This window comes from Perognathus longimembris, chromosome 17 (assembly GCF_023159225.1).
Source record: "Perognathus longimembris pacificus isolate PPM17 chromosome 17, ASM2315922v1, whole genome shotgun sequence".
Taxonomy (NCBI): Eukaryota; Metazoa; Chordata; class Mammalia; order Rodentia; family Heteromyidae; genus Perognathus; species Perognathus longimembris.
Window position 1 is genome coordinate 53,867,117 of NC_063177.1, and position 21,602 is coordinate 53,888,718.

At 52.9% G+C, this 21,602-nt stretch overlaps 1 protein-coding gene across 2 annotated transcripts in view; it reads left to right on the forward strand.

Moving 5' to 3' along the window:
* The first annotated feature begins 7,329 nt into the window (after positions 1-7,329).
* The window catches only part of Pgs1 (phosphatidylglycerophosphate synthase 1), a 34,206-nt gene continuing 19,933 nt past the window's right edge, over positions 7,330-21,602 (forward strand). Inside the window, exons 1-2 of one of the 2 annotated variants that reach the window (XM_048365436.1) lie at positions 7,330-7,486; positions 18,866-19,055. In XM_048365436.1, the coding sequence (XP_048221393.1) occupies positions 7,353-7,486; positions 18,866-19,055 (324 nt within the window). In that variant the 5' untranslated portion in view covers positions 7,330-7,352. The remainder of the gene's footprint in view (positions 7,487-18,865; positions 19,056-21,602) is intronic. The other variant, XR_007213695.1, reaches the window with a different exon arrangement.

Sequence of the window (21,602 nt, forward strand, 5' to 3'; positions counted from 1 at the left end):
GGATCTTGTTCTGTCTCCCCATTCTCCCTTGGTATTCTTTGTGTCTCTTCCTCCTCCTCCCACTTATCCTCCTCTTTCTCTTCTTCCTCCTCCTCCTTCTCCACTTCCTCCTGCTTTTCTTCTTCCTCCTCCTCCTTCTCCTCCTCTTTCTTCTTCTTCTTCACCAGAAAATGCAAATGAAGTAGTGGCCCACAAGCATTTATTGGCCCTCGCAACTTGGAAAAAAATTGAGAGCTACCAAGTGCTGGTGGCTCACACCTGTACTTTTAGCTACTCAGGAGGCTGAAATCTGAACATTATAATTCAAAGCCAGCCCATGCAGGAAAGTCCACGAGACTCTTATCCCCCAATTAACTACAGAAAAAAAAAAGCTGGAAGTGGAGGTATGGCTCAAATGGTAGAGCACTAACCTTGAGCACAAAAGCTGAAGGACAGTGCTCAGGCACTGAGTTCAAGCAATAGGACTGGACCCCACCCCCCAAAAAAAGTGGGTGCTGGCAGAGTGGCCTAAGTGGTAAGGCATATGCCTAGTGACCACACAGAGCCTGCGTTCAAGCTCTGGCTCCCTACCACCACCACCCTCAGTAAAGAACAATCTTGAAGCTGGGTGCTGGTGGCTCCCGCCTGTCATCCTAGCTACTCCGGAGGCTGAGATCTGCGGGTCACGGCTTGAAGCCCACTCGGTCAAGAAAGTCTTTGAGGTTTTTATCTCCAATTAACCACCAGAAGGCCAGAAGCGGAGCTGGAGCTGGTGGTAGTGTGTTGGCTTTGAGCTCAGAAGCTCAGGGACAATGCGCAGGTCCTGAGTTCAAGCTCTAGTAGGGCACATACCTACAAGAATAAAATGAGATGCCATTTAAAAACCTGGAAAATTGATACCCTCATGAGAACTGGGGCTTTCTTTGGAAAAACTGACTGCTTTGGTAGCAGTGGGCCTGTGCTCTGGCATCTTCTCCTAGGCCTTCGCTGACACCTGGGTTGGCCACCCCAGCCCGGCCCCCTCCCCGGGCTAGCTTCCTTTCTCTTCCTGGTCAGAAGCTATGGGCAGTCAGGCAGTCATCCAGTTTGGTCTTGTCTTCCCTCTCCCAGCCTCAAGTGTTAAGACTTTGGGAAATCCATCTGGAGTCACTTTCCTAAATTCTAGGAGACCAGAAATAAACCAAGCCTCAACCAGAGGAACAAACCAAATAGTCACATCTAACCTGTCCAGGTCTGGTCTGATTTGGCTCCAATCTCAAGCCAGACTTGTCCTGCCAGGGGACTCATTTGCCAGCCTCAAGACATGCCTGGTCCTGGTGGCGCACGCCTGTCATCCCAGCTACTCAGGAGACCGAGATCTGAGGATCGCAGCTTGAAGGCAGCCCAGGCAGGAAAGCCCCAGAGACGCTCATCTCCAACTAACCACCTAAAAACTAGAAGTAGAGCTGTGTACCTGGGCCCCGAGTTCAAGCCTCACAACTGACAAACACAAAAGACACAGGGTCCTCTTGCTTCAACTTCATGTGGGGGATGGACAGGGGGAAGCCAGAAGGGGAGGTGGCAGATTGGGGCTCTGCAGAGGGGGGCCCCCAGGCTGCCTGCCCCAGCTACTTGCGTGGGGCCCAGAGAACTCAGGATTCCCTGGGACACAGCTGACCACAGCTGCTGTGTTTCCCTATGTGGTGGACGGCTGGATCCCGAGGACGGCCGGCCGCTCCTGGCTGGGGTGGTGCTGGCCGCCTGCCATGCCACAAGAAGCCGAGAGTCCCCTGAAACCCAGCGCTGCATTTATCCTCACTCGCACTGACAGAGAAACAAACCAGGATGCTCTGCCCAGGAGGCATTTCCAGAAATTCGGGCTCTGGCTTCTCGTTGACCCAGTGCCAGAAAGTCCAGGGCTGCTTTGCGGTGAGGGAGCCATTGAGCAAGAGGTGTTTTGTTTTGCTGATGACAAGACTTTGGACATTGAAAGGTTTACAGGATAAGTGGGGGAAACCTGGGCACGATGGCTCCTGCCCAGGCCCGGGTGGAGCTAATGGAGCTTCCAGGCTGGGAAGATTTATCTTGAACTCAAAGCCCAGATGCCGTTCCTGAGCTTTTTCACTTAAGGCCGGCACTCTACCACTTGGAGCTGCAGCTCCGCGTCTAGCTTTGTGCCGGTTAATTAGTGATCATCTCACGGCTTTGTCCTGCCCTACCCGGCTTTGAACCGCGATCCTCAGATCTCGGCCTCCCGTGTCGCCACGATTACGGGCGTGAGCCACCGGCGCGTGGCTGAGATGAATTCTTTCTCAACCCCGGGCTCCTCCAGGCCGCCCACAGCTCTAAGGAGCGTAGGTGCTGTTCCCAGAAGACCTCCTCTCCTCTCATTTTGGGCCATAGAGGCTTGTGCATGGCTACAGGTATGAGGAAACTTGTTTTTGACTTCAGGGATTAGCAAGCCGATTTCGCAAATAAAGTGCTAAGAGGAATGCAGCCAAGCTCTTTCCTCTGATTCCTTTCCTTTTTTTTTTTTTTTTTTTTTTTAACACCACAGCTGAGAAGTTGTCACTGAGAACATTCGGCCTCAAAGGGTAACACGTTTGCTACTCGGCCCTTTAAAGAATGTATTAGGTACGGTGGGGTGGCGCCCCCCTGCCTGTAATCCCAGCTACTCTGGAAGCAGGGGGTGAGTCTCCTGGCATGTGGTTCTTGGGCATGGAAGGCCAGCTATGCGGTGAGACTCCGTTTCAAGAAAACAACAGAACATGCAGGGCGCCATTGTCTCATGCAAGCCGTCTTGGCTCCTCAGGAGGCGGAGATGCGAGAATCCAGCGCTTGAGTAGCATCTTGCCAGCCCTGGTTGGAAAAAGCAGTGGGCTGAAAAACCATGTAAAACCAAGAAGTGTGGAGTTCAAACCTCACCCATTACCGGCACAAAAGCACAGAGTGAAAAATCGAGAGGCTGAGAGTTTGGGTTCACGTTCTGAGTTCAAACTTCAGTACTACCAAAAAAAAAAAAAATCTAAACAAAAACCAAAACCGAAGAGAAAGAAAGTGAGGTGATGGGAACCCTGCGTGGTGGGGGTGGGGGTGTTCGGGAAGAAGGGAAACGGGGACTCCAGAAGACAGGAGGACCAGCCCCGCAGGAAGGGCCTAACCTGGCACCAGGAAAGCAAGACAGGCACTGGGGAGACAGCCCCCAAAGGTGAACTGATGGGAAGGGGTAGATCAGAAAACACACCCAGAGCGAGGCAACACACACACACACACACACACACACACACACACACACACAGAGCAGAACAAAACAACAACAAAACACCCCAGGAAGCCAATCCATCCTTTGTTGGACAAGAATGACCCAGGTGGCCTCCTCCTTCAGTTGGGGAGGCTCATTGGGGTGTGTGTGTGTGTGTGTGTGTGTGTGTGTGTGTGTGTGTGTGTGTGTGTGACTACTCAAAGCCTTGCCCTCTCACTTGGCATTTTTTTGGCTCAAGGCTGGTGCTCTGCCAATTGAGCCATCCCTTCTGGCTATTTGATGGCTACGTGGAGAGTGTCTCAATGCCTGGGCTGACTTCTGAGCTCTTCAGCTCTCGGCCTCTTGAGTAGCTAGGACTACAGGCATGGGCCACTGGCACCGAGGTATGTCCTGTTTGTTTCTATTCCAGGCCTGGGTTTTAATAAGTGACAGCAGGTCAACCCCACACAGTGAGCACCTACCTGTGCTTCTCACATGATCCCATGTTATTTCTTCACCCATTTTTCTTTTCTTTTTTTTTTTGTTTGCTAGTCCTGGGACTCGAACTCGGGGCCTGAGCACTGTCCCTGAGCTTCTTTTGCTCAAGGTTAGCACTCTACCACTTGAGCCACGGCACCACTTCCGGCTTTTTCTGCTTATGTGGTGCTGAGGAATCGAACCCAGGGCTTCGTGCATGCGAGGTAAGCACTCTACCACTAAGCCACATTCCCAGCCCTCCCCCATTTTTCATTAGCATATATTAGTTGTACAGACAGTTCACTGTCTTGGTTCCCCATGTCATGTTGGTACAAAGAAGGTGGAGGTGGCAGTGGAAAGGTAAATGGTTCTGATAGACACGTCTTAGTCTAACAGTGCTTATGACAAGGTACATTATTCTACAGATCATGGATTCCCCACCTTGATTACACATAGGAATCATGCTTTATTTATTTGAGACAGGATATAATTCAGGCTGGCCTTGAACTCCTCATCCCAGTCTTTGAGTGCTGGGATTAATCATAGAGATTTAAAAATACAAAGGCCAAATAATGCCAGAGGAAGGTCAGAAGTGCAAGAAATACAGAGAAACCACAGGCCAGCGTGGTGTGGTGAGACCCTGTCTCAAACGCAAAACCTGGAAATGGCGCTGTGCTTCAAAGTGGTAGAGCGCTACCCTTGGGCACAAAGAGGCTCAGGTATAACTCCCAGGCCCTGAGTTCAAGCCTCACAACAACAACAAACCAAAACAAATCCGGGCTCATGTTCATAGTTCTAGCTACCTAGGAGACTGAGATCTGAGACTCTAGATCCAAGATTCAAAGCTAGCCCCTACACACAAATCCTCAAGATTCTTATCGCCGATTAACTAGCAAAAAGTTGGTTATCTAACATTATGCTCGTAGAAAAGATTACTATCCAACCCTGTGCATTGGACCCAGAGACGTTGGCCATGTTGGTGAGAAGCTCAGGTAGCACAATGCTATGGGCTCACCAGCCATTTGGTCTTCCTCTTGAACTCCCTCTTCGCCCATGTTTGGGAAAGACCCACTCCCAGCAGCAAGCAGGGAGGAGAGTGGACTTCCTCTGACACTGGCATGGTTTTGTCTGAAGAGTGAATCATAAACATTGAGGCAGAGGCCCTGGGTTCAGGATTTCCTGCCTGGGAGAGCAGTCTGCTATCGGGGCAGCAGCCCCCGACTCTCTGACGTCAACTCTGCTTCCACTGAATGGGTTTCCTTTTCCGTTTGGGAAGACATGGCATCTGTCATGAGTCCTATCGGCTGTCTTTCTCATCCTGGCATCTCCTGTTTGGGAAGGAATGAATGGGACTAACCAGAAGGCGGGGGGGGGGGGGGGGAGGATGGAGGCTGAGCTGGACTCAGCGGCTGGGCCTCCCAGGTGCCAGGGGCTCTCTTGGAGGACAGGTACCTTCTTGCCTGGAGTCTTCAAGGTGTGCATCCAGAAACCCCATCAGCAGGAGGGTTCTCTTCATACTGTGAGCTGCCATGCAGCTTTGGGACATAGGAACCCTGTCAGGCTGGCTTTGGGGGCCCCAGTGCTGTCTGGGAATTTATCTTCCTTGCTTATTCTCACCAACCAGCTCAGACGAGATATGGCAGAAACTGTGTGTTCTGTTACCTGTACTTTAAACGTTGCTTTAGCTGGGAGGCTGGTGGCCCATGCTTTTAATCCTAGCTACTCAGCAGGCTGAGGTAAGAGGATCACAGTTCAAAGCCAACCTGGGCAGACAAATCAAGAGACTTATACCCAATTAACCACCAAAAACCCGAAGTAGAGGTGTGGCTCAAGTAGTAGATACCTAGTTTTGAATGGAAAAAGCCGGGAGGGGTCTTGAGTCCTTTTTTTGCCAGTCTTGGGGCTTGAACTCAGGGCCTGAGCACTGTCTCTGGCTTCTTTTTGCTCATGGTTAGCACTCTGCCACTTGGGCCACAGCGCCACTTCTGGCCATTTTCTATATATGTTGTGTTGGGGAATCGAACCCAGGGCTTCATGTATATGAGGTGAGCACTCTACCACTAGGCCATATTCCCAGCCTTTGAGTTCTTTTTTTTTTTTTGGCCAGTCCTGGGCCTTGGACTCAGGGCCTGAGCACTGTCCCTGGCTTCTTTTTGCTCAAGGTTAGCACTCTGCCACTTGGGCCACAGCGCCACTTCTGGCTGTTTTCTGTATATGTGGTGCTGGGGAATTGAACCCAGGGCCTCATGTACATGAGGCAAGCTCTCTTGCCACTAGGCCATATCCCCAGCCCCCTTTGAGTTCTTGAGTTCAAGTCCTAGTACCCACACACATATGAAAGTTGCTTCTAGAAGAGGCATTATCTATAAACATTTTACAACCTGAGAATGTATGTGTCCCGAGAAAAAGTCATGATTGCCTCCCTCTGGTCAAAGCTGTTTTAGGCTATCCTTGAAGCCAGAGGCTCTCTCTCAGTGTGTGGCTACAGAAGAGGCCATTCTTTATTGTTTATCTTTAATGTAAATACTCGTTGCTTTAACTAGCCAAGCTGTCAGTATCGCAGTCCAGCAAGTTGCTTCAGATGGGAAACGGCCAGCGAGGCCGTGCTTGTCTCCGGGAACAACCTTCCAGAGCCAGGGACTGCATGCAGAAGGCTGCGTGGAGCCCTTCGAGGGTGACTGGCACGCTGGGGGGCCCAGGGGGTGCCATCCCCGAGCGTGAAGGGGCAGCCACTGAGCTCCTCGCGTCCTCAGCAGCTCAGCAGCATCCGGGGCTGGTCTCAGCCTCCGTACTGGGCGTTAAGACATGGGAGGGCGAGCCCTTCCTAACTTGGGAGAGGGAATCAAGTTCCACCCAGTATTTGCACAGCTATACGCGGCCGCCAGTCTTGAACCGCCGCTGCTCCTCCTCGGCTGTCAGCACCCTGGGGAATGATCAACGCGGACATCCTGGGTGTATCTCAGTCGTAGCTGCTGGCTTCAACAATATGAGGCTCTCACACAGGGCAGAAGCACGCTGGTGCTCGTGGGCATGGGGGGGGGGGGCGTCCAGGACGCACGGTCAGCCCCGGGGCCGCCCCTCCTCCACCCCGGGGCCCCCCAGCCCCTCCGTCCGCCCCGGGTCCCGGGTCCGCGAGGCCCCCCCAGCCCCTCCGTCCACCCCGGGGCCCGGGTCCGCGAGGCCCCCCCAGCCCCTCCGTCCGCCCCGGGGCCCGGGTCCGCGAGGCCCCCCCAGCCCCTCTGTCCGCCCCGGGGCCCGGGTCCGCGAGGCCCCCCCAGCCCCTCCGTCCACCCCGGGGCCCGGGTCCGGGGCGGGGGGGGGGGGCTTGCGCGGCCTGAGCGCCCTGGCCCGGCCGGGCGGCGATCCCCCAGCTCCCGGCCTCCCGGAAACAAGGGTCCGCAGGCCGCCGGGCCCAGCCCGACCCGAGAGCGAGGCGAGTCCCTCGACAGGCGGCGCCGGCCTCGGGCGGGCGGGCGGGCGGGCACCCGCTCTCCTGTGACGCGACCGCCGCCCGGGCCGGCGTGCGGCGCGGGAAACCCGGGCGGCGGGGGGCGGGGCCGGGGCGCGCGGGGGGCGGGGCGCCGCCCGGCTCCCGCGCCTGCGCACTCCCGCCGTGTCCGCGGCGCGGGCTGTCAATAAAGTTCTCGCGCGCCGGAAGCGGAAGCGGCGGATCTCCATGGCGGCCGCGGCGGCTGGGCCGGTGTTCTGGAGGCGGCTGCTGGGCCTCCTGCCTGGCCGGCCGGGGCTGGCCGCGCTCCTGGGGCGCCTGTCCGACCGCCTCGGCAGGAACCGGGACCGCCGGCGCAGGAGGTGAGAGAGGCGGCCGGGCTGCGCGGCGCGGGCCCCCGCCTTCCCGAGGGCGGGTGGGGCGGCCTGAGCGGGACCGCGGTCAGCCCGGCGCGCCCGGAGGGGGCCCGGGCTGCCTCCCCGCCGCGCCTGGGGCGGGCTCCGGCCCCCGCCCGCCCGCCCGCGCGCGCTGGCTTGCCTAGCGGGTCCGGGTGCGCGTCCTTGCCGGGAGTCGCGGTCCAGCCGCGGGGGCCCCGGGGTGTGAGACGTGTGCCTCCCCCACCCCACCCCCCCCGCCCGGTGTCGGGGGCCCGGCGGAGAGGTGAGCGGCGGGCCTCCCGTCCTGCCCGCGAGGGCCGCGAGGCGATCCTGAGTCACCGACGCTCAGGCCGGCCGGGAGGAAGCCCGACCCTCCCGGGGCGCCGCCAGCGCCGGGCCCCGCGGCCTGGAAGAGTACTCGAGAGCGTTATGTAAACGGCGGGAAGGGGCTCGGAGCGAAGGCAAACATTTGCCGGGAACATAACGACCCAAGAGGGTTGTGGCTATTGCTGGTTTTTTTTTTTTTTCCATCTTGTTACCTTTAAGCAGTTGTACAAAGGGGTTGCCATGTAACAGAGCAGTTGATGAATACAGTATATCTCGACCAGTGTCACCCCTTTCAACATTCTCACCCGTCCCTCCCCTCCCCACCCCTCCACTCACGGTTCCTGATTTTATTGTAAGACATACATTGGATGCTTGACTGTATCCTCCTCCTCTTCATTCCTTTGAACTCCTTTCCCCCTGACCCCACCCCAGCCTTTCGAGGCAGGGACCTGCTTCCTGGTGGTTTACTTTTGAGATCCGGCCCTGTGGCTTGAACTCAGGGTCTGGCGCTCTCCCTGAGTATTTTTGCTCAGGGCTAGCACTCTACCCTTCCTGGCTTCTTGGTGGTTAATTGGAGATGAGAATGTCACGGACCTTCCTGCCCAGGCTGGTTTTGAACGTGATCTGTCGACCCCAGTCTCCTGAGTAGTTAGGATTACAGGCATGTACTGGCGATACTCTCCCCCCACCCCCTTCTCATTTTAGAGGGAAAAATGGATTCGCTTCTGTGCATTTCAATAGCTTTCTTATTATAGATATTTGACCTTTATGCTTAGCCTTCGGTAAAAGGTCTTTGAATGGCATCCTTTAGTTGACATAGCACTACCTTAGACTTCAACTTCTGTTTTAAAATACTAATTATTGCAGTCCTCGGGAGTTGAACCCAAGATCTCTCACTTGCTAGGCAGGCACTCCACCACTCAACCCCTACTCTTGTCTCTGTCTTTCTTCCCAGGGTGAAATCTGGGATATAGTCCTGTGTGGTGTTCCTAGTTATGGGGCGGGGGTGGGGGTGGGGAAAGCTTGTGCATATTGAGTAACAGTGGAAGATTTTTGGCAAAAACTCATTTGATTTCAGAGACCTTTGCAAGTGATAGAGTCAGGGCAAGAAGGAGCTCTTGGAAGCCACTTGATCAGAATAGTTGAAGTATCTAGGCATAGTGACCACTCTGGCATTCAGGAGGCTGATCAGGAGGCTTTCCAGTTCAAAGCTACAGAGCAACATTACGTCTCAAAACAAACAGCCCAGGTGGGCACTGGTAGCACACACCTGTAGTCCTACCTACATAGGAGGCTGATATCGGAGGGTCAAGGTTCTAAACCAGCCTGGGCAGGAAAGGCTGTGAGACTCTTATCTCCATTTAACCACCACAAAATGGAAGTGGTGCTGTGGTTCAAAGTGGTAGAGCCCTAGCCCTGAGTGGAAAAAGCTCAGGGACAGTGCCCAGGCCCTGAGTTCAAGCCCCATGACTGACAAAAACAAAACCCCAATCCCCCAAAACAACACACAGTCCAAGTTCACAACCCAAGTTTCACATTGAACCCAGAGGGAGTTGAAGTATTGAAGGGTGGCTGCTCTGTTTTCTGAGTGGTGCTTACTTAGCAAAAGACCCATTCATTCTGTTGGGTAGTAAAATCAGATGATGCCCATGTCTGGGCATGAAACCATTGACATTTGTCTATTTTGTTTTTGTTTTGTGTTGGTCCTGGGGTACTCAGGGCACTGTCCTAGAGCTCTTTTGTTGGTTTGTTTGTTTGCTTAAGGCTAGCACTCTACCCCTTGAATCACAGCTCCATTTCTAGCTTTTTGGTAGTTAATTGGAGAGAAGAGCCTCATAGACTTTCCTGCCCAGGCTGGCTTGAACCTTGATCATCAGATCTCAGCCTCCTCCGTAGCTAGGATTACAGGTGTGAGCCACTGGTGCCAGATTGCTTTAAAGTTTTAAAAAATCTTCTGCCCTCAAATAGGAGATGTTTAGGCAACTTTTATTACTCCCTGGTATGTATTTAAGCTATGAAAAACACATTGTGAGTAACTTAAAATTTAGAGTTGATTACTCAAGGTGTGTTGAGGCAATCTTCATAGATTCTTTTTTTCTTTGCTGAGGTTTGAATCTAGGGCCCATAACACAGTAGATGAGTTGTGCCACTGGGCTATACTCAGTCGCACTATGTAGCCCATACTGGCTTTCATTTCTTGTTACAGTGCCTTAGCCTCTTGAATGTTAGGATTATAGACATTTGATGGACAAATTCCTCCCTCCCTCCTTCCCTCCTTCCCCCCTCCTTCCCCCTCCCCTCCCCCTCCCTCCCTCCTTCTCCCCCTCTTCCTCCCTCCTTCTCCCCCTCTTCCTCCCTCCTTCCTTCTTTCTTTGCCAGTCTTGGGGCTTGAACTCAGGGCCTGGTCACTGTCCTTGAGCTTTTTTTGCTCAAGGCTTGCACTCTACCTCTTGAGCCATAGCTACACTTCTGGCTTTTTCTGTGTATGTGGTACCGAAGAATTGAACCTGGGGCTTTGTTGATGTTAGGCAAGCACTCTAGCACTAGGCCACAAATCTTTTTCCTTTCCTTTTCTTTTTTTTTGCTGATATCTGAGCTCTAACTCAGGACTTTAAGCTTTTGCTTGGCTTTTTTGCTCATGGCTGGCAATCTACCGCTTGAGCCACATGCTCACTTCTGGCTTTTTGCTGGTTAATTAGTGTCTTAGATGCCAAGCTGACTTTGAACCACCAAACTTCAGTTCCTTAGATCGCAGCCTTCTGAGTAGCTAAGATTACATGCATATGCCGCCAGTGCCTGGCTCAAATTATTATTATTTTTTTTTCAGTCCTGGGGCCTGAACTCAGGACCTGAGCACTGTCCCTGGCTTCATTTTGCTCAAGGCTAGCACTCTGCCACTTGAGCCACAGCGCCACTTCTGGCTTTTTCTATATAAGTGTTGCTGAGGAATCGAACCCAGGGCTTCATGTATGTGAGGCAAGCACTCTACCACTAGGCCATATTCCCAGCTCCTGGCTCAAATTATTTTAAAGAATACATTTCTCTTAAGCAGGGCACTTGAAGATGGTTCACACCTGTAATCGTAGCTATTCTGGAGGCTGAAATCTGAGGATCATGGGCTCTGTGAGACTCTTATCTCGAATTAATCACAGAAAAAACCAGAAGTGGTGTTGTGGCTCAAGTGATAGAGTACTAGCCTTGAGCATAAAGGAGCTCAGGAACAGTGCCCAGGACCAGCCCCCCCCCCCCCAAAGTCCCTAAGTGTGGTTGTGGGGATACTCTAAATTGGCTTCTCAACGCCTTTTGTAAATGGTGCCAGTAGATGGTGTCCATGTGGCCCGATTTTTCCTTGTGATTAAGCTGGAAGAGAAAGGTTTCTCTGAGCCAACAGTTGAAGCAGAAACTCAGTTTCTTGCACATTCAGTCAGAGATTCTTTGGTTTTGGTGGTACTGGGGGGGTGAATTCAGGGCCTTGGTTTTACTACTCTTCCTCCCCTGACTGCTGCGTGATTCTCCCCCGTTGTTCCGCAGCACCTCCCTATTCCTCCTTCCCCGAATGATGTGGTTTCTTGTAACTCCCTGAGCATTGATTCATTGCAAATAGTTCTGTGTAGTCATGAGGTGAAGTTATTTTAGATTTCAGCTTGCCAGTCTGACTCAGCTGATGAGGGGGCTGGCGAATCCTTGTGGCTAGCACGAGGAACAGCTCCTTTACTGTCGTGGTTTCCTTTCACGCTTGGCGATGGCCATCAAGACCGAGAACTCTACTTAAAATCATTTCTAATTAGTGATCTTGAAATACCGTTGCTTCCTCTTAAGCAATCTTCTGACTCACTGTTATTAAGGAGCACAAGATAACTTAGTTGTTCATTCGTGTAGCGCTCGACTGTGCTGCTGGGTGCTGTGGAAGCACACCAGAAAGTCACAGCCCTGCCTTCCAGCTGCTCAGACTCATCAACACTTACTGGAAAGAAGGTGGAAGGTCAGGGCAGCACCTAGGAGAACAGCCCCCGGGGGTGCTCTCGGCAGGCTTCGTGCTGGCCGAACGCAGAGCTGTTTTGAAGGAGAGGAAGAACTAGGTCCCTGACGAAGAGTGGTGTGACGGAATGGCAGGCAGTGCTTGGAGCCCGGCATACTTGACCGTTTCTTGCAGCAGATGATGGAGAAGGGTACTAAGGAGGGCAGGAAAGAGTAGCAAAGGGCACGCCGGCCTTTCGGACCAGGGACCCAGAAAGCAAGTTCCAAGTGCGGTTCTTTGTGAGCAGTCAGGACCTGAGAAGGGGGTGGCAGTGGGAGCAGAAGAGTCATCTCTGCTGGGGATGGAGGGAGAGCCGTAGGGACCGTGGGTGCCCATGGTGGGGATGGAGGGAGAGCCGTAGGGAAGAATGAGGACAGGTTTGGGGACGATAAGGTCATTTTGCCTCCAGGTAGAGGTGCCCAGTGATAGTGGATGTAGGAAAAGGAGCTTGAGAGAGGGAAGCGGAGCCTCAGGTAGAAGGGTTTGGAGACCTGGGCTCCATGGAATGGGTTCCTTATTGGAGTAGATGAGACCTACCGGGAAACATGTCAAGAAGTCTTGAACTTGGCTGACACAGAAGGAGCTGTTTTCTCTGTGGCCGGCTCTCCCTCTTCCCCTTTAAAACTATGTTCCCTTTGAGTTTTGTGTATGAGTCTTATTTTCTTTATTCTAGGTGCAAGTGTGTGTATGATGTGTTAGAGGACTAGAGGTGCCTAACTCTTCTGAATGGGGAATAGAGGGGACCAGCAGATGGTTCTTTTGATCAGGACCTTGTGCTCTCACTCTGCTTTCTTGTTTCTGTTTGGCACTCTATAGCTGGAACTACACTTCTAGTCCAGCATTTTGCTGGTTAATTGGTGATGGACTCTTGGGACTTGAACTCAGGGCCTGGGCACTGTCCCTGAGCTTCTCTTTGCTCAAGGCTGGCACTTTACCACTTGAGCCACAGTGCCACTTCCACCTTTTTCTGTTTATGTGGTACTGAGGAATTGAACCCAGGGCTTCATGCATGCTACGCAAGCACTCTACCACTAAGCCATATTCCCAGCCCACATGGTGATGGAATTTTTTTGTTTTTTTTTGCCTGTCCTGGGGCATGAACTCAGGGCCTGAGCACTGTCCCTGGCTTCCTTTTGCTCAAGGCTAGCACTCTACCACTTGAGCCACAGCGCCACCTCTGGCTATTTCTATATATGTGGTGCTGAGGAATCGAACCCACAGCTTCATGCATGCTAGGCAAGCACTACCAGTAAGCTTAATTCCCAGCCCCATAGTGATGGAGTCTTAAAGACTTTTCTAACCAGGCACTGGTGGCTCACTCCTGTAATCCTAGCTCCTTAGGAGGTTGAGATCTGAGGATCGTGGTTCAAAGCCAACCTTGGACAGGAAAGTCCATGAGATTATTATCTCCAGTAAACCACCAGAAAACCGGAAGTGGCACTGTGGCTCAAAGTGGTAGAGTGCTAGCCTTGAGCAAAAAGAGCTCAGGGACAGCGCTGACCCCCCAAGTTCTAGCCTTGTGACTCCCCCCCCCCCCCGCCCAGCCCCCCAGAAAAAGGGACTTTTCTGCCTTGGCTGATATTGAACTTTGATTCTCCATCTTTTAGGTTCTTCAGTAGCTAATATTATAGGCATGAGACACCAATGACAGCTTCAATTAGCTTTTCTTACATCGTAATGCTTGGTGGTCAATTGTTCAACTTGTAAATCATAGTTTCTACTCCGAGGAGCTACCATGTTTCCAGAAGTTGTTTTTCTGTAAACTTTCTGATGTGAATACCAGTCTTCCTTGTTATTGGTTTATTTATAGCAGCAGAATGAGTGGGAGGGGGGATAATTTGGAATCATCGTGTAATCTTCCCAAAGAATTTAAACTCGATCTTGGGTGGATGAAAGTAAAATGTGCAGCAGACTGACTTTTGTGGTTGCAGCTTTATCCTGCAGCACATTGTAGCTGGTGATGAATTAGACTTGGTTGTATGTGCTGCTAGGCAGATAGAAAACAGCCTGGGATTAAAATGTCCTAATAGATAATCCCCTTGTAAATAGTGTGATCTGATTAACATAAACGAGTCATGTCAAGCCTGCTAGGAGTCAGGCTGGCTGTAGCCATGAAAGCAGTAGAACAAGTGATTGGTTCTTGTCAGGCGCCATGATGTGCCTGGTACATTCAGCCACCGAGGGAGTATTGTGGTTTATAAACGTATTCTAGATCCTTGCCTCCCCTCCAATGTAACCAAAAGGATAATCCTCTTGGTCAGCACATATCTGAATGCTGGCAATCCTGACCTCTTGTGCGGCTTTCTGGGTGAGTCTAGTAGCCATTGGCCTTGGGTGACCTATGGGGATCTGTACCTTTCCCTCCCTGTGTTAGTTCTTCTTTCTTTCTCTCTTTGTTTGTTTGTTTCCCTCCCTCCCTCCTGGGGCTTGAACTCAGGACCTGACCACTGTCTCTGGCTTCTTTTTGCTCAAGGCTAGTAGCACTTTTTCACTTGAGCTACAGTGCCACTTCTGGCTTTTTCTGTGTATGTGGTGCTGAGGAATCAAACCCAGGGCTTCATGCGTGCTAGGCGAGCCCTCTGCTGCTAAGCCACATTCCCAGCCCCGCTGTTAGTTCTTGAGGAATCAGGAAGTGCTGGACCTTCTTGTAGTTTCTCAAGCCTTTCAGGAAGTGTTATGACTCTTGCTCTTTTCTCATCAGTTCACTTTTTATGTTTTAAATGTCTACAGCAGAGAAGAGGGTAATAGGGGTTTTTCTTAAAAAGTAGTTTCTGAAAAATGTGGCAATCCAGAGCTCATTTTCTTTCTTTCTTTTTTTTTTTTTTTGGCCAGTCCTGGGCCTTGGACTCAGGGCCTGAGCACTGTCCCTGGCTTCTTCCAGCTCAAGGCTAGCACTCTGCCACTTGAGCCACAGCGCCCCTTCTGGCCGTTCTCCATATATGTGGTGCTGGGGAATTGAACCGAGAGCTTCATGTGTAGGAGGCAAGCGCTCTTGCCACTAGGCCATATTCCCAGCCCCTCATTTTCTTTTAAACACCTCTTTTTAGGTTGTTTTATACACATTTGGATGGGATCCTAGCCACAGAACCTGTACCACAAGTCTTAGGATTTCAGCAGAGCATATGGACCCTGAGACCAAGACTCTGAGCCCACTCTGAGGGACACCTAATGCCGTACGTGGGGGGCTCCTGGTGATCACGGGTTCCAAGACAGCCGAGGCAGACTTGTGTCTCCAGAAGCTGTGGGGGGAGTGTAGCGCTCGGGCCTCTAGGCACGCCAGTGCCCATCCCTAGGAGAAACGGGAGGTGTGCCAGGCAATGTGCAGCTCCAGAATGTTTGGTGAAGCCCAGCGTGAAGCTGCTTGCCTGCCGGCCTGCACACAAGAGGCCGAGCAGAAGGGTCTTGGGATCTCAGAAAGCCAGAAACCAAGACAAAGCAAAAAGGTGAAGTCAGAGTTTGGGAACACCTGTCTCCCACTGAAGGCCAACTGTATTCTGCTTTTCTTCTTTTTTTTTTTTTTTGGCCAGTCCTGGGGCTTGGACTCAGGGCCTGAGCACTGTCCCTGGCTTCCTTTTGCTCAAGGCTAGCACTCTGCCACTTGAGCCACAGCGCCACTTCTGGCCGTTTTCTGTATATGCGGTGCTGGGGAATCGAACCCAGGGCTTCATGTATATGAGGCGAGCACTCTTGCCACTAGGCCGTATCCCCAGCCCCTGTCTTCTGCTTTTCCCGAGGTCTTGTTTGCATGTTTGATGGCATCACAGCGGCACTGATGATTCTGCCCCCTGTCTCTCATACAGGGCGCTGAGGGAGGCGTGTTCTTCATTGGGCGCCACCCCCGTCCAGGGCTCACGGGCAAGAGCATCCTGTACTCACTCCATGGCTGCTCAAAAAGTGGCCTTCCTTGAGAAGACGGGGGAGAGCTCTTCCCCTGCGTGCACCCCCTCCCCTGTCCCTGTTGCCTAGACTGCTCCCGCTCACCCAGGACCCTTCCCCATTCAGGACATGTGATGGCCATGTCCACCAGAAAGTCACGCGTTCTGTCACTGAACCTTCACCCAGAGCCAGGTAACCCATGGGCGTTGCTAGAGCCAGCTGATTCCGAGAGGACGCCTCCCCATCCCTCTTCACCTTTAGCCTCTGGGCTGGGAACTGCTTTGCATTGGTGTTGGTCTTGGTTGTGGCCTGGCCCTGCTCTTTGCCCAGCTCTCTGTACTCCCTCCACCTTCTAGGGGGGAGGAGTGGACTTTCAGAGGGCTGCGGCAGGCGGGGCCTCCCCGCCACTTCCTCCTAGTAACTAGAAATGAGCACTCAGATGGTATCTAGAAAGTGATGACTTGGGGAGCTGAGTCTGGATGTGGAAACAGTTTGTGTGCAATAGGCTAGTTCTCTGAACGGTAAGTATGACATAGAAGGTGCCTCGTTTTTGGTAACCCCAGCTCTGCCTCATCATTCCTCTTGGGGGGTTCAGTTTGTGACGGGACCTGTGAGGGGCAGAGCCCGTGCAGGCGGCCAGCCCTGCGGATGAGAGTCACTGTGCCGCAGGACAGCAAGGGCCTTGGCCTTTTCTGAGAAAATCCCCACGAGTCGAACTGAGGAAAGCTGGGTTCTGGCTGAGGTGGAGGGATGGACGTGGAGCCGCCTGCCCCAGGTGTCCAGGAATCTCCACTCTGGCCCCTGACCCCAGCGGGTCTCCCTTGCTGTTGTCACGGGGCCTCTATGAAATTCCTGCCGCCTTCAGAGCCCTCTTCTCCAGGTGTATAGAAGCACGCACGCGGAGGCCGGGCCTCCTCCTCCACAGTCTGTGGGTGAAACGTAATTGACTTTCAGCTTCTCTCTACAAAAATAAACCTGTCAGTACACAGCTTAAGCAGGAAGCCAACACGGAAAAGCCTTCAGCGGCTCCTGGACCGAGGCCCTGGAAGAGTGAGCATTCCCAGGGAGTCCTGGCACTCACCTGGAGGTGGGCCCCCTGGGGTGCTCGGGCTCTGCCGCCAGAGCCTGCTAGGGCAGCTCTCCTAGACTGGCCGGCGGTGATGGGGGTGGGCCCTGGCCCTCGTGGGTGCGCTCTGCGGACTGGCTCTCGAGGCCCCTCTGGATTTTCCCGTGGAAGGTGGGGTTTGCCAGCTTTGCGCAGACATCCGCTCGAGGTCATCATTAGGTCGTCGTCCCCCGTTTGCATTGTGGTTTTTCAAGACTTACAAGGTAGGCTGCTGTCAAACCTTGTCGCGTCTCCAGGCACCCCCAGCTCCCTTGGTACCGTGTCCGCCTGCGTCTCGCCATTTCAGTTAACTTGAGGGTTTCCTCTTCGGTTGGGTTTAGTGTAGGGCCTTCATGACTGGGCGGTAGGCTGCCTGGCTCTTGCTGGCTCCCCACCGCCTGCAGTAGGTGCTCCCAGGAAGGCTTCAGGGAGATTTTGTGGGTGCTCACCCTCTTCTGGGGTCCTCCTCCTCTTTGGGGGCTCTTTGCCTCTCTCCATGTAGAGGCTGCATGGAGCAACGCTCTTTCCCACCTGCTCTAGAGAGTCTCACCTTTCAAAGAAGTGCCCTGACACGGGGCCATCCACGGAAAGCGCATGTGGCTTTCACTGCGAATAGACCCTGCTCGCTTTCTGACCCATTGGAGGCTTCGGGTTGGTGGGGCTTGTGCAGCTTCGCCCTGTCTTGAGTCACCTCCCTCCTCCCCTCAAGCCTGGCAGGTGCGGCAGCTCATTGTTTTGGAACCTGGAGCAGCTCTCCCTGTACATTTGTTTTGCAAGTTGATTGACCCCTCGAGTGTTCATCACCTGCCTGGGACTGCTGGCCAGCAGCTGCTTTCCCATCTCCACAATGCCAGGGGCCACGTCTGTTCCTGCCTTCCCGGGAGCCAGCATCTTTCACCATTGACTAAAGTTTTCTGGGCAGTGAGTCGACCGTGACAGTCTGGTGGGCTTTCTGGGAAGCACAGCTGTGGGCCACCTGGCATCTGTGCAAGGCCATTTATGAGCCCTGGGAAGATTCAGAGCTTTATCATGAAGCAAGCAAATGAAGTCATCTTCCTGGAATTTGTGGCCATTCAGGCTTGGCCTAAGTATGTTTGAGCATACTCCCCCAGAGTCTCTGGAGGCCACATACTGAAGAGGGTTTTCCTGCTGCTGTTTGCAGGACTGACTTCCAGATAGGGTGGGGCTTGTATGGCATTCTGGGTGTGTGGGACAGCAGAGAGAGAGAGTTCCCCAGGCAGCACCATAGCTCCTCCAGGCTCAGCCCCGGTGGACTCGGGGGCCTTCCTGGGGCAGAACACTGTGTGGTCCCTGAGGAGACCGTCTTGTGGCCGAGGGCTCTTATCACTAGCACCTCTGAAACCACCTGCTTTTCCAGCCTCTTACTCTTCCAGCTGTCTCCAAATCTGACTTCTGAAAAGAAAAAAAATGTACTTTTTGGAGTCCTTCCTTGACCAGACTCTGTTCATCTCATGAACCATTTGATCCTGGGGTCTCTGTTGTAATCCTTAGAATTCTACCAGGCTTACCCTGGCTCCAAGTGTCTATAGGTAAGATTTTTTTGAGGTGGATATTTTTGCCAGTTGTGGGGCTTAAACTCATGGCCTAGTCACTATCCCTGAACTTTTTTTTCTCAAGGCCAGTACTCTACCACTTGAGCCACAGTGCCACTTTTCTGTGTATGTGGTACTGAGGAATGAAACCCAGGGCTTCATGCATGGTAGCAAGCACTCTTACCAGTGGCAGTGTTAGCCAGGCAGTAGCTAATGTGAGTCTGCTACTGGTTGTTCTAAACTTGGTCCCTGAATTGTTTAGAATTGACTTGGGGTTTATCCTAACCCTAACCCTAACTTGAAGTTGCTCAACAGTAGGCCCTTCAGAGTGTTGGGAAATGTCTGCAGAGCTTGGCTAGAGTTTACTCTCAAAAATGTTCTTGAAAAATATTGGCTAAAAGAAACCTCCCCCCACCCCTAGCACCTTAGATACGGGGTCTGCAGAGTGCTGGGGGCGTAACCCATTGGTGTGTTTCTTCACCCAGGTCTTCATGGCTGCTACTGGCTCCCTTGCTGTCCCCGGCTGTCCCCCAAGTCACCTCCCCACCCTGCTGCCTGTGTCCCGAGGGTGTGCACAGGTTCCAATGGATCAGAAACCTGGTCCCAGAGTTTGGCGTCTCCAGCTCTCATGTCAAAGTGCTTTCCTCCCCGGCGGAGTTCTTTGAGCTCATGAAGGTAAGCTGTCTACACTAAAGGACCAATGGATAGGTGGAGGGTGTCCAGGTTGGGTAAGTCGCGAACACCCTTGGTTTTAGAAACTTCTGGGGCTGTTGAGTTTAGCCTTCGGGTTCTGTTTGTTTTCAGTTTCACATGCTGCTTTGACCCACTAATGAAGCTTCTCTGTGTGGCCTGCATCAGAGCAGGAAGCAGTAAGGGCCGGGCCAGACCCTGATTGTCTTGGACGTGTAGATTCCTTGTTCCCCTTGGTCGATGTGGACTAGGAGAAGCGGTTAGTAGGGCACATCCCTGCTGAAGTGCTTGGGAAGAACGACGGGCCCCTGCCTCTGGAAGCATCTCGGAGCCTTGCCGTGTCTTCTTGGTAGACATGAGGCTCAGGGAAACCCACTGTGGGATCTGACGCGTAGGGTCTGGTGTGTGGGCTGTAGCTTTTGTCCGCTCAGTGGAGGAGCGCTTCCAGGTAATTGGGAAGCTCTGAGCTTGGCTGTGATAGTCCCGGTTCTCTGCACTCTGCCTGTTGTATGTGCCTGCCTTCTCCAGCAGTGATGTCGACTTGGGAGTTTAGGGTCCAGCTTTCCACACATTCCTTAGGTCCACATGCCCCGTCTAGTTGTTTGTGTTTGGACTGCTAATTGGGATTAAGTTATTCAACACTAATTAACCTTTAGCAACAACACAACCTCTCTGAGTTCTGTTAACAGTGATCTGGAATGGAGATCTGATGAGGCAAGGCACGTAGGCATGGTGTACAGAGATTAGAGGATCCTCTCTTGAAGAAAATGAGCTCTGGTCCTATTGAAAACCTGCCGTTTTTTTTTTTCTCCCTTGGCCCCAGTTGGCAGTTAGCGTCATTTCTGCCTGGCTTATTACTCTTTTTTATTTGGTTTTGTTTTTGTTGCCAATTCTGGGGCTTGGACTCAGGGCCTGAGCACTGTCCCTGACTTTTTTTTGCTCAAGGCTAGCACTCTGCCACTTGAGCCACAGCACCACTTCTGGCCTTTTCTATATATGTGGTGCTGAGGAATCGAACCCAGGGCTTCATGGGTACGAGGCGAGCACTTTACCACTAGGCCATATTCCCAGCCCCTGGCTTGTTACTCTTCTTGTGGGTGTGTACCTCCAGGTTGGTCCCTTTGCTCCCCTTCCCTGCGGCTGGCCAAGCTGCTGGGCTGTCCTTGGCCTCCTCATATGTAAGAAGCCATGCTGAGTGACGTACACTCTGCTTCTGCTCGCTTCTCTTCTTGATTTGAGGAAGCAGTTTTCTCAAGGGTATTATTTTTCCCTGGTGTCTTCCCTGAATATGGGTGAAGGATAACTGTCTCTGCAGGATGGTCTCCTGGCCAGGTGGCCAGGCTACACTGTGTGCCTGCCCTCTGCAGATGCCAGGAAGGACATATGAGCTCGGCCCTGTGGGCTGAGAAGAACCCAGGCCCTCTCTCCTCTGGACTGAATGGTAGGCAGGTTCTTCTGGCTCCCTTCACATGGAGTGGCAGGCCTTTCTTCCTGGCACAGAGCTGAGGGAGAGAGGACAGCCCTGGCTTTGGCCTGGTCCAGGCCTACCTTCTAGCCAGAGTTGCCTGTGGGACCTGACCTACTGCAGTGAGCACTCTGGTGTGCTTTGGTGACTGAGCCCAACTGACTCCAGCCCGATTGGTTTCTCTTTCTTCATCATTCCCTATGAGGATCTGTTTTTATCAGGTAACAAAACAAGGGAAAATGCCTTTCTGGGAATGTTGTTTTTCCCTCGTGCCTAAGCCTTTCCAGTGAGCCTCATTGAGTGGCCCAGCTTCCTATGTGGTAGTGTAGGCAGGGGTGGCACGAGGCTGTTGTAGGCCTCCCACCTCCCTCTCTAGTTTCCTGCGAGTTGCTCTTCCTGCCCTTGCTACCTCCCCTGGAGTGGGACTGCCTGGAGTGCCGGAGGTGGGGTCTGTTGTGAGCAGACAGGACCTAGGCTGTTGGGACGTCTCTGTTGTGGGCTGCCTTGATGTGGGTGGGTTCTGTTGATGTCTCTGCGTCCCTCTCTGTTGATCTTTCAGAAGTAGGACCTGCTCATTATAAATAGCCCAACCCACCAGTGGTGGGGGAGGGTGCCCGCCGCAGCATCCACACTCCCTCCCCTCCAGCTCTGCGACTGCAGACACGTGTGCACGCGGGTTCCCCTTGTCTGCGTGGTTTGCATTCTGTTCAGTACTTGTGGGTTGTCATCGCATTTCAGTACACGCACACCTTTTTTGGGGGAAGGGGGGCGGGGGTTGGTCCTGGGGTTTGAATTCAGGGCCTGGGTGCTGTCCCTTTTATGCTTAAGACTAATGTTCTACCCCTTAGCACACAGTTACATTTCTGGCTTTTTGGTGGTTAGTTGGAGATTGAAGTCTCATGGACTTTCCTGCTTGGTCTGGCTTGGCTTCAAACTGTGATCCTCAGATCTCAGCCCTCTGAGCAGTTAACTGTGATCCTCAGATCTCAGCCCTCTGAGCAGTTAGGATTACAGGTTCGAGGCACAGGTACCTGGCTTCCTTTATTCTTCTTTTTTTTTTTTTTTTG